This window comes from Anolis sagrei, chromosome 5 (genome assembly GCF_037176765.1).
Source record: "Anolis sagrei isolate rAnoSag1 chromosome 5, rAnoSag1.mat, whole genome shotgun sequence".
NCBI classification, from domain to species: Eukaryota; Metazoa; Chordata; class Lepidosauria; order Squamata; family Dactyloidae; genus Anolis; species Anolis sagrei.
Genome location: NC_090025.1, coordinates 124,588,273 through 124,601,456, shown reverse-complemented (window position 1 = coordinate 124,601,456; position 13,184 = coordinate 124,588,273). Strand labels below are relative to the sequence as shown.

Sequence of the window (13,184 nt, the reverse complement as noted above, 5' to 3'; positions counted from 1 at the left end):
TATTGGATACATTTGTTATAATGCATCTTTCTTCCAACACAAATGCTGTACTAACAGGGACAGTTTTGGATTTTTTCAATAGTCCTGTGGGGCCTTTTTTTCAAAGTCTAGTAAAAGGCAATCAAAACCTTTTTGACTACTCAAGAGGGGAAATTACTCTACCCAAGGCTTAAGATGGGATACAGTGTAGGGTTAAAATACAATAGATCAGTGGTTCTTAACCTGTGGGTCCCCAGCTGTTTTGGCCTACAAATCCCAGAAATCCCAGCCAGTTTACCAGCTATTAGGATTTCTGGGAGTTGAAGGCCAAAACATCTGGGGATCCACAGGTTGAGAACCACTGCAATAGATAACTGAAAACATGAAATCATCTAAACTACATAGATTGAAAACACTTAAACATCAGAGTAAAACACACATTAAAATCATCCATCCAATGTCAGTTTAGAATTGACTTGGTAGGCCTGGTAGAACATTGATTCCCAACCTTGTTTTGACCACTTTGATCAGGGACCACTCTCCAACATTAGTACCAAATGGGATAACGAATCAGTTTTGGACAACTTTAGATTAGGTTTGGTTATTTGGGTTGCTGATTCAGAAAATTGCATTGGATAGACCACATCAGCTTTTGTTTCTGATACAGAACATATACCATCCAGTAGTCACCATCTGCTCACCCACAGAAAACCATATTTAATAATCTAGAGCTGATGTGGTCTATCGAATGCAATTTTCTGAATCAATACCCCAATTAACTCCAGGAATAGGCCGAAAAACAAAGACACCAAGGCAACCCTGCTTCCAGTCCCCACAAGGAACAGCTCCGCTCAGGGGGAGGGAGGAGGAGAAGCAGCACTCAGGAGGCTTGTCGTTGAGCCTTTCGTGAGTAGACAGCTTCTCCCTTCCCGACATCCCCATTGTCTCAGAACTATAAGAGGGTTTTGCAAGACCAGTCGCTCTCGCTACAACAACGTAGTAACGGTGAGGCCGCAGACCATATTTTAGTTCTTGGGGATCCCTGGTGGTCTACAGACCACAGGTTGGGAACCACTGTGGTAGAAGAAATAGATCTTTAATTCTTTAATAGCATGTTTAGTTGTCATCATCCTTCAATGGGAGAAAACAAAAAGGGAAAAAAATAAACTAGGTGCTGTTATCACCAAACATCCTGGGAAGATTGCATGATGACCTAAGAGCAGAGCTTTAAACTATCACATAAAGCTAGTTTTAAAGGTCTTTATCTCTTTAACTTCTGTGCTCTACGTGGATTTCTAGGGAAGTTAAGTTTGTGTAAGGAAATTCTGATCATATCTAAAGTATAATGCCAATGACCGGTGTGTCATTACTGCTTCCTGCATTTCTGTAATGTAATCTTCAGTCAGACAGCAGAGGCTTTTTTAGCATAATAGCCTGAATATTTTATCCTAAATACTTACTCGCCTGACATATCTTAGGATCAGAAAATGAAAACTCAAGCTTCAGTGTTATTTCATCCATCAAATTACAGTAGTGTAACTGCTCCAGCAAGATTCCTACTTACATTTAAATGGGTTTCTTTGCTTTGCTGGGTTTTTTGCTCATGAAAATACACATCTAAAGGCACACGGTTACAGTGAGAAAGTTGTAAAATATCATTAAATCATTTGTAACTACCTCTTAGGACTTGCGCATGGAAATTGAAAAACAGGAGTTAATTGTTCATGCTCGAGAAATGGCCAGCAAAGCTCTAAAAGCCTTTACTGGTAAGTTACAGCTGTCTTTCTAATCTTTTTAGGTGTTGTTTTGCTAATAATGCAGTAACATTTGAAATTTGTATTTAGATCAACAAATATCTCAGAAAATGGCCCTGGATGCAAAGAAGCGTGAGCAGTTTCAGAAATTAAAAGAACAATTTGAAAAAGATCAACAGGTAATTGGGTTTTTTGTTTTTTTTTTTGTGAAGTGTACATTTTCTTCTGGTAACTACAAAATATTTTTTTTAAATTGTTTAGAGATTGAACTTGTTTGGATATAAAATAGAGGCCTCAGTGTGTGTTGTTTTGGGTAGCTATCTCAAAGCCTTTTTAATTTAAACGTAGCGGCGACATGCTTTGAAACAAGAAGAGATTGATGACAACTTCAGCTATGCCCGAGAGCTCAGAGAAAGGGAGAAAAGATTGAAGGCTTTAGAAGAAGACTTGGAGAAGAGGGCAAGGTAAGGGAGCAGAAAGAATAACATCAGCTGAAAGTAAAGGCGGTCCCAGTGGGGATTGGCACACTGGGTGCAGTGCCTAAAGACCTTGGCCTAGACTTAAAAACAATTTGCACTGACAAAATTACCATCTGTTAGCTACAAAAGGCCACCTTATTTGGATCTGCATGCATTATTCTCCAATACATCATACGGTCCTAGACACTTGATCACACAAGTGTCCGATATGTGAGCAAATACAAAAGCCAGCATAGTGATCTTGTTTGCTGTGTACTAAGTTCATTGTGTATCAAATAACAACAACAATAAAACTTTATTTATATCCCACCTCCTATCCCCACAACAAGGAAAATGATATAAATAATAATAGTCACACAACCAAATCAGGAAAAGTTAAATCAGAACAGTAAATCAAAAAAACAAATCATAATATATAAAGGAAAATAAAAGCACAATAAGCATATTAATTGTAACACAAAGGAACATCACTGATATTTATAAAATTATAAGGATGGGAAATTCATAGCAGTTCATAGTTGACTTGGGGAATTATTTTTGGGAATGTAGAATGTCACAACTTGGATGGCTGTAATTCAGGTTTTGAATACCATCATAAGACTATCAATGACTGTTAATTGTGATGCCTGTGTTACATCCAGTATGAGAGGCTGAATTTCTTTCAAGAGGCCAAGAAAAATGCATATTAGAGTGCTGTTGTAGTCACATGTTTTGCTTGTGGAATTCTTTAGCTGTTTAGCTGGCTGTTCAGTTAACAATACCAGGCAGGCCTTTGATTGATTCAGCAGGGCTCTTTCAAATAGCCACAGATATCTCCTTGAACTCTTTCAGTTTCTGAGAAGGACAATGAATCTGGCCAGGAGGAGTCTGTGTAATAGTTGGACTTTATCCCAAACTTTGTACTAACAGAATATTGCGAAAAGTTTTTTTAATCATACATATTTGAGCAGATGCATATTTCAGAAATGTTAAAAACCCCTGCAATGTCCATTACACTATCTTCTTTTTAAATATATATTGGATGAAATATATTTATGTTGCCTTGGATCCCTAACTTGGCAGGATATAAAAGGAAAGAAAGAAAAAAAGAACTCTTACAGAAGCAACACACAGTACACAGAATCCTCTGAGTAATCTGTTAAAAGAGAATGCTCGATTTGAATTCAATTTTTTACATACCGATTCATGGTCTATTACATTTGAATCATTTAAATTTAAAAGAGGAGGTCTTTTCCAAACCACCTGAAGACAGAACAAACACAGTTTGCAGCTACCCAATTGCTGAATTTGATCAATGTAGTTAAGTCACAATTTTCTTCAAGATTGTAAATTTTGGTAACACTGATTACTGAGGAAAGTCCAGATGTTGTGTTAATAAACTATTTGACTTCCTCAGGGCAGGGAGGTCACAATTGTGAGCTCTCTGCCTTTTAGTTTGTGGGATACATTTTGAGTTGTGAAGGAATTTAAATTTTTTCCCCCTCCGCTTTATTGCAACTTGACATTGTGAGTTTATTCTTCTGATTCATACAGGCAAGAGTTAATTGACCATTATAGCAAACTCTCAGAAGAAGCAGCTCATAGAGAAAAGAAAGCCTTATGGAAAATTCAAAGACATAAACTGGAAACAGCCCGTCTTAAATTTCTGATGGAAGATCAAAAACGTATTGAGGTAGTGTGGCTATTTCTCCTTCTTTCGAGAGCTAGCAAGTTGTCTTTAGTTACTTAAATACACTTAGTATGTTTACAGTTTAGATTTTGACCCTTATTTGATCCTTAGGAAATGCTTGAAAAACTTCCCAATGGACAATACAGGAGGAAGGTAGATATAATTCCAGAATATCGAAGTCAGCAGGCTTCAGCTGGGCTTATGCCAGTGGGAGATTCTGTTCTTCAGGTTGGTCTTGTTGTTTTATATACATTGTCTAATGACAAATGTTAATACAATTGGTCCTCCAAATTTAATACAATTGGTCCTCCAAATTTGTGAGCTTAACTTTTGAGGATTTGGTTATTTGTGAATTTGATTAATATGGTCTGTCTAGGAATCTCTAGGACCTCCAGCATGACTCTGTGGTCAGCTTCTGGTGGAAATTGACCATAGAGTCACACTAGAGAACCTAGAAATTCAAAGAAATGTGTCCTCCCAGGTATATGTGTGTATATATATGTGTGTGTGTGTGTGTAATGCAGTGTTTCCACTTTTGCAGTAGTCCTGTGCCTCTAAACAATGTGAAAGTGGAGGCCTACTCTAGTTGCAATAGACTGTTATGCATACTAGTTATACTATCATAAGCCAACAAAAAAAAATAAACATGAACATATAAAATTATTTAAAAAATGCTACAACATAGTATTGTTAAACATTGTGAATGAAAGACATTCTGGCAGTATATTATTATTATTATTATTATTATTATTATTATTATTATTATTACACCCGCCTGTACTTGGGTACAACAGGGTACAACAGGACTAAAGCAGAACAATAAAGCATAACACTATTAAAATACAGATAACACAATATTACATCAATAAAATGTCGTTATTTTAATAATGGTTTTCTTTATTTGCACTTCAGTTAACTCCTGCAGAGCCTGACTATCCTAATGATAGAGACACTGACAGAAATACAGGATCTGAGCTGGCAAATGATGCTTCAGATAAACCACTAGACGTTGCACAGCCAGCAAATACGCAGGCTACTGAGTCTTCTGAGTTGGAAGAAACAGAAACCGCAACCCAGGTACTCTGTACAAAGGGAACAATTCCTCTCTCAAAGAGTGTGTCAGAACAAGGCCTGGATTTTGAAGATTTTTTACCAAAGTCTCAGGAGGAAACCCCTTCAGCCCCCTGTACTACAAAGGAGAGCAGCTTATTAGAAGAAGCTTTGCAAAACATCAGTTCCGATCTTTCCTCGAGTGACCAGGTGGTTGAAGGAAATTCTGCACTGAAAGATGTCACAGAAGGAGAAGCAATCGCCCCAGAATATGACTTCAGTACTGTTCTCAGGCCTTCAGGTTTGCAAAGTCACGTCAGAGTTGGGGAAAATGTTTTTGAGGTTGAAAGCAGGAGGCCTCGTTGGAATATCCATGGCCATTCTTCTGATGCAAGCATTAAGATAGGCGAGTATGTTCCAGATGCAGAAGCAACCCAGCCGCATTCAAATCCTCATGGCCATTCTTCGGATGCACACATTCGAATTGGAGAATACACTCCTGAGGAAGAGACAAGCCGGCCTCGCTGGAATATCCATGGCCACGTGTCTGCAGCTCACATTCAAGTTGGAGAATATGCCTCTGATGTCGAGCCCTCCAGGCCCAGGTGGAGTGTCCATGGGCATGCTTCAGATGCCAACATCAAGATTGGCGAGTTTGTGTCTAACGTAGAGCCAAGCAGACCTCGGTGGAACATCCACGGACACACGTCAGATGCCAACATCAGAATTGGAGAAAATGTTTCTGAGGTGGTGTCCTGTCGGCCTCGGTGGAATATCCATGGTCATGCCTCCGAGTCGCACTTTAGGACTGGGGAACTTGTTTCGGATCTTGAGGTTTCAAAGCCTCGATGGAACCCCTTTGGCCATGCATCCCAATCAAGTATCCAGATCGGCCAATTTACTCCTTCAACTGACAGTGACCCGATACCTCATCTTAAAACAGTCTCTGGCCCTGCCTCTAGCTCTACGTTACAGGCATTCTTATACAACGGGGCATTTTCTGCTGTCAAAGGGAATAATAAAGGGCAAGAAGTGAGATCATCTGATTCTGTATTGGGAGTTAACCTGGATGAAAACCAAGAAAGGAGCTTAGGAGAAGAAGAGGAAGGTGAGTAACAACAAAACACATTTTGACAGATTAAAAACATATCTGAATGTTTTAATAAATAGCTTTAATACTTGGTGAATGGGGGTAGTTGTTATATGCCTTCAAGTCATTTCAGACTTAACAGCAATCTTAAGGCAAACCTATTACAGGGTTTTCCTGGCAGAATTTGTTTAAAGGAGATTTACTTTTGCTTCCTCTAAAGATGGAGTTTGTGACTTATCCAAGGTTTCCATGGCTGAATCGGTTTCCTGTGCTACACCATATTGGCCTAGACCAGTGATTCTCAACCTGTGGGTTCCCAGGTGTTTTGGTCTTCAACTCCCAGAAATCCTGAAAGCTGGTAAACTGGCTGGGATTTCTGGGAGTTGTAGGCCAAAACACCTGGGGACCCACAGGTTGAGAATCATTGGCCTAGACCAGGGGTCCTCAAACGTTTTAAACAGAGGGCCAGGTCACAGTCCCTCAAACTGTTGGAGGGCTGGATTATAATTTGAAAAAAAAAATGAATGAATTCCTATGCACACTGAACATATCTTATTTGTAGTGCAGAAAAACACTTTAAAACAATACAATAATTACAATATAACAAATATAAACTTATTAGTATTTCAATGGGAAGTGTGAGCCTGCTTTTGGCTGATGAGATAGGATTGTTGTTGTTGTTATGTAACCCTTAGTTTGAGGACCCCTGGCCTAGACAGTTTACTTGAATTAAAACTATGTTCTGTATGGGTTGGAATTACCTAATAGTACTTTGACTTCTTCCCCTTCCAAATATCACTCTTAAACCATTTGTGATGAGTGTATACAAATCATAATTTTTAATAGCTGAAATTCTTTATGGCTAAGAGGAAAAATTCCAGTACTGAGTTTCAGGTCTGCAAAGTGGAAGGTTTGGGATCTAAATTATCGTATATTTCAAATGTTTCCTGTTCGCAAATTTCTATGTTAAATATCAAAATAATGGTCTCTAGCAGCAATGAAAAATAGCATATGTGAAGAAAAACTATTTAATTTTTTTTTTGAAAAGGATGCCAAGAAATGGGTACATATATACATTTGTGGTGGCAATGTAAATATGTAAGTAATTTTTGGAGAAAGGTATTTAAAGAGATATAGGATATAATGGATATCAAAATAGAAAAGTTCTAGCATTGCTTTATTATCATTATATAATAAACAGTTGAAAAAGAGGAAAAAGATTTATTTTTTATTAACAGTAGCAAGACTGCTTATAGCAAGACATTGGAAAAGGGAAATAAAGATACAAATAGAAGAGTGGTATAAGGAAGTTTGGAAATTGGCAATAAATGATCACCTGACACATAAATTAAAAGTTAAAACAGGGATACGAAAACAAAGTAATTTTGATGATGTATGGAGAAAATTTGTTAAAAGAGGATTTAAAAAGAAAAACAGAAAATTACCTCCATAAGCGGAAATGAAATTTTGGACAGAGGATACATAAAAGAAATGGCTCAAGGGGAAGGGGAGTGCAGTGGTGAGGGATAGAAAATATGTATAAGTGTGAAAATAACAGTAGATGCTAAAGAAAAAAATGTATTACATACTGTATTAAATATTAGGTGTCTACAGTATAAAAATGATGTATAACAAATGTTTTGAATTATGATAAAACAAATAAAAATATTTTTTTAAAAATATCAAAATAACATTTTAGTCAATTAGGTGACTTTCTTACCATCATAGATAAACAGGCAAATAATATTCTCCTTTCCCCCTTTTCCTTTTGAAGTAATAATATCAATCACAACAGAAGATATCGAAGAACCACCAAATCCTCCTCAGAATTTGCAGGTGAGGAATCAATAACATTTGAAGTTTGAACTAACTGCCTCCCCTAACATCAACCATGAGTTAAGGTTATATGGATATTTCTGTTCTGTTTCTGTAAATACTTTCTATATATATTTCAGATTTCAATATCAATGTCAAAAAATACATAATATGACTTTATATAGGATTTTTGCTACATTAGAACAGTAAAGACAAATATCACTTGAGTAAAATAAATATTAAATATTAAATAACCAAAAATAGAAAATCTAAGCTAATCTGGGAATCTGCTATTGCAACATATCCAATGAATTGGTTTAAAACCAGTATTAAAAAAAGATTAGGACTAAGTAATGTTTCTGTAATGTCATAGTGAGTAATATTGTGTTACTGTAGTGGTGACGGTGCTATGTATGGCAATTTGTTTTATCATTATTTTTAAAAATATTGAATTTATCCATTTTGCATTTATACCTATCCTGCAATATATATTGCTGGAAAATTATTTTTTAAATCCATGATACGCTTTACTTTGATGTGTCGACAACACCATCTTTACCACCGATTTAGTTGCAAACTAACTGGATATTAATGCCTTCTGCTCGTGTGTAGCTTTAAGAACTTGGGCTCTTCAGAGAGCTTTCTTGTGAGACAAAAGCAGCTTGTAAGGAATATCCAAATCAGTGCTGTGTCATCCTTGCCCTTTGTCATAGTGTAATAGAGCTGCCAGATGGAAAGGTGGGAGTAGACAGTTGTGGAGGTGTGGAATTTCGTTGAGTCACAAGCCTTTTAGCTGAAAACACAAAATACGGGCTTAAGGTAGCTTCAGTAAGGCTGGAGGAAGGGAACCAAGTAATATAGTGATTCATAGACAAGAGTTTTGGAAATGTACCTGTTAGGAGTTGTATTCCCCCAAATCCCCAAGGTTAGGGGATATGGGGAACTCATTGAAAAGTACTGTAATTTTTATCAACTCTGCCTGTATACATATGGCAGTTTAAACAGTTCCTAGAGTTTGCTCACAGAAAACCCCCCTAAAATGTGGGGTACACTATGAAAGGGACAAAATGCGGGGTTTGGGGAAATAGTGGATTCAGAAATTACACAGAAAGTGGAGAAGCATAACAGGCTGCACAATCTTCATTCCAACTTTGAAATCTGAAAGGTTATCCTGACAACTCTGCATGATCTACCTCACTTCTGGGCAAAGAGTTCTCTCCTGGGCAAGTGAATAGTGATGGGGGAATTTTTGGCATGAATGTGGACAATGATGCTCTAAGCCACTGCTTCTAAAACTGGGTCCGTCCTGACCCCAAATGCGGTTCTCTTAAATCAGTGTTGGGGTCGCAAAAAATTGGGCAAAAGTAAAAGATTTCTGAACCATTTACACAAATCTGTTAGCAACAATGTGAAGAGTTTACAGAGGACTCTACAGAAATTGTTTCATAAAAAGGAAATTCAGCCTGTTCAGCAAGCTTTGCAAATGCTGATTATTCTATATACCCAAGAGTGATATAAAAATTATCAAGCAGAAAAGTGGGGTTGAGATGGGGAAAATAATCCACCACTACCATTGTCTTGTAATTTCTATCTTAAGCTCTATTGTTGAGTAGGCTCCATATTTTTATTCAATTAGAATTTAGGTGGATAAAAGCTGATACTGAAATATTTCAAATCTAGGTGGTAAATTAATACTTGGTAGTTTTTTTTCCTTCAGGGAGAAGACACTGAGAAATCAACAGAACTGGTTCTCATAACTCAGGAAATTTGCATTTCCAACGCCAGTGCATCTGAAAGTCAAGAAGGAGAGAACGCTGCTGTTGCCATGTGGAAGAAGGAGGAAGATTATTTGAAAACGTTGTCTGATCAGTATTGTCTGGAAGAATATCAAGACAACTATGATTTGATGTGTGAGTATTCTCAAAGTGGGGAACATAAGGAGCATATAACAGTTAGTTACACTTAAGAGGAATAATATGTGTGTTTGTCTAAAATACTATAGCGGTGGATGTGGATTAACTGCATTGAACTGGGTTATATGGTAGCATAGATTTGTGTAATCCAGTTCAAAGCAGTCACTGTATATATGTGAGTATAAGTCGACCTGAGTACAAGCCAAGACACCTGATTTTACCACAAAAAAAACATATTAACTTCTGTATAAGCCGAGGGTGGGAAATGCAGTAGCTACAAAGATTTCGAAGAATATCTCAAAAAACAAATCAAACTAGATATATAATTCATTTAAAGTGCTACACCGAAAGTAAACCAAAGAATTCAGAAGAAAAACAATAATAATAACATTAATAATAATTATTTAAAAAAAAAGAAAAGAAAAAGAAAAAAGAAATCAATGAACAAAGAAGACACTTCCCTGTAGACCGAATGGGAGTCTGAGGACCTATACCCTCCACCACCCCTTCCCCTCCTTCAGACCTTCCCCCCCCCCTTCTTCCCCCCGCCCGGAACCCCCCCCCCCCACAACTCTATCCTCTTGTTTTTTCCCACCCTTTCTATCCAGTTAATTGTTCCCACTCTTTCACTGTATAAAGAGAAAATTCAAAAAAATAATATTAAAAAAAAAAAAGGAAATGCAGTAGCTACTGGTAAATTTCAAACTGGCAACAAAGATCCGCCTAGTCAAAGCCATGGTATTCCCTGTAGTAACCTACGGATGTGAGAGCTGGACCTTAGGGAAGGCTGAGCGAAGGAAGATCGATGCTTTTGAGCTGTGGTGCTGGAGGAAAGTGCTGAGAGTGCCTTGGACTGCGAGAAGATCCAACCAGTCCATCCTCCAGGAAATAAAGCCCGACTGCTCACTGGAGGGAAAGATACTAGAGACAAAGTTGAAGTACTTTGGCCACATCATGAGGAGACAGGAAAGCCTAGAGAAGACAATGATGCTGGGGAAAGTGGAAGGCAAAAGGAAGAGGGGCCGACCAAGGGCAAGATGGATGGATGGCATCCTTGAAGTGACTGGACTGACCTTGAGGGAGCTGGGGGTGGTGACGGCCGACAGGGAGCTCTGGCGTAGGCTGGTCCATGAGGTCACGAAGAGTCGGAGACGACTGAACGAATGAACAACAACAACAAATAAAATTACATTAATTGAGGCATAAGTAGGTTAAAATTTTTTAATATTTACATAAAAGTGTAATTTAAGATGAGACTGTCCAACTCTGATTAAACCATTATTCTAAACTTCTTCAATGTAAATGTGCTTACGTATCCTTCCAATAATAAAGAGAGTAAAATAATAAATGTAATAAAAAGTAATAATAATAATAATAATAATAATAGAGTAAAATAATGGAAATGTGATAATAATAATAAAGTAAAATAATAAATGTAATAATAATAATAGAGTAAAATAATGTAACTAATAACAACGATGATAGAGTAAAATAATAAATGTAATAATTAATAGGATAAAATAATCAGTGTAATAATAATAATAAATAGACAAAAATAATCAATGTAATAAAAATAATAAGAGAATAAATAGTAAATAACCTTGATTCGAGTATAAACTGAGGGAGGCTTTTTCAGCCTAAAAAAAGGGCTGAAGAACTCAGTTTATACTTGAGTATATACGGTACTCTGCATTCTGAAATGTATTATATGACAATATAGTCTGCTGTGGGCCACATCGATCCACAGCAAGCCCAAATACTTCCCTTTTATCTTCAATGCCTTTCAAAACAGTGAGAAGAAGTCACATCTCACCACTTTCTGTCATTATTTTGAGAGGAGCTACAGAGAAAATGGAGGCATTTGAGGGAAAGTGGCTGGTTGTGAGGGTGGTATCTATGTGTGTTTCCATGTTTTCATATTCTGCATAGTTTCCATTCAAACATTACTGAAAATATTTTTAAAGACTTGGAGGGCTTTGAGGAACTGCAGAAGTGGAGTCCATTGGCAGCCACATGCCCTCTCCCACCAGTCTTATAATCTACTCCAGAGTCCCTTTAACCACTGTGATAGCTACCTAGGAGTTTTCCTGGATATCAGTTCCATAACTGGGATTCAGGCAGTGTGTCCAAACAATCTCACTTAAATGCTACCCAAGTTGGAGTTCCCATGTGTTTAGAGTAACATGTGGCTGTGTCTAGAAGAAAATGGAAGGGCAGTGGTCTGCTTCTCAAGTGGATGCAGCACATATTACATTACCAAGCTACATAGAGATCATTCCAAAAATCAATCCAAAGAGTTAATCTATTGTAATCGATTAATAGAATTACATTTAACTACCAGTTTATGGTAGAAATATTGTGGGAAGAAGGTGGAAAGTTTTGTTCCATCTGTTTCTGGCTAAAGCCTACAGTACAGTATACTTGTGTGCATACTTCCGTTACCATCATTATTAATCTAATTGCCTCTGGACAATCCATATATAGATGGTAAACAGTAAAATATTTGCAAAGCTTGTCAATGGCTTTCATGGCCGGAATCACTGGGTTGCTGTGAGTTTTCTGGGTTGTATGGCCATGTTCCAGAAGCATTCTGTCCTTACGTTTTGCTCAAATCTATTGCAGATATCCTCAGAGGTCAAGGGGTCTACCTCTGAGGATGCCTGCCATAAATGTGGGTGAAACATCAGGAGAGAATGCTTCTGGAACATGGCCTTACAGCCTAGAAAACTCACAGCAACCCAGGCTGATTTTCCTTTTTATGGAGCACAGCTGAAGCGTTTTCTGCAGAGTCCATGGTCAACACTCCACACAGATTTGTGTAAATGGGTGGCATTCAGTAACCTTTTACTGTCACCACATTTTTGTGATCCCAACTCTGAGCTTTGGGATTGAGATCCACAGTTTATGAAGCTCTGATTTAGATAGATGTTGTTTGGAAGTTCTTTAAAAAGAGCAACCAGTAACTTTAAGAGGAAACCGATGGAGATATTTCTTTGCTCCCATGTAGCAGAGCTTCCAGTTTCCCATCTCCTGCATCATGTCATCCCGCGATCCTTCACGTTCCCCATGGAGCCATCAGCACAGTCAGCAACTGATGAAACCGCTGTACAGCTCAGTGAGCTCTTGTCTCTGCCAGTGCTGATGAAACGGTCTGTTACTGCTCCCTTGGTTTCTCAGTAAGTAATATGGTACTTCAAAATCTTTTCATTTTCTGTGTCTTAAGAGAAGAATATCAACCAGTTCACTAGTTGTTGTTGCATACTGTCAAGACATACTGTCAGGACACTTTTGACTTACGGAGACCCTGATGAGGTTTTCTTGGCAAGATTTTTTTCAAAGGTTGGCCTGTACCAACCACTGAGGATGAGAGTGTGATTTGTTCAGTGGGGTTTCATAATTGAGCAAGGATTCGAACATTGGTCGCCAGAGCTGTAG

General features: G+C 37.7%; 1 protein-coding gene across 1 annotated transcript in view; it reads left to right on the top strand.

Annotated features, from left to right (window-relative positions):
• TUBGCP6 (tubulin gamma complex component 6) overlaps positions 1-13,184 on the top strand; it is a 40,231-nt gene that overhangs the window by 15,463 nt on the left and 11,584 nt on the right. Inside the window, exons 13-21 of the mRNA XM_060777781.2 lie at positions 1,664-1,745; positions 1,824-1,912; positions 2,082-2,197; positions 3,746-3,884; positions 3,993-4,109; positions 4,794-6,039; positions 7,796-7,857; positions 9,554-9,746; positions 12,757-12,925. Coding sequence (XP_060633764.2) covers positions 1,664-1,745; positions 1,824-1,912; positions 2,082-2,197; positions 3,746-3,884; positions 3,993-4,109; positions 4,794-6,039; positions 7,796-7,857; positions 9,554-9,746; positions 12,757-12,925 — 2,213 coding nt within the window. The remainder of the gene's footprint in view (positions 1-1,663; positions 1,746-1,823; positions 1,913-2,081; positions 2,198-3,745; positions 3,885-3,992; positions 4,110-4,793; positions 6,040-7,795; positions 7,858-9,553; positions 9,747-12,756; positions 12,926-13,184) is intronic.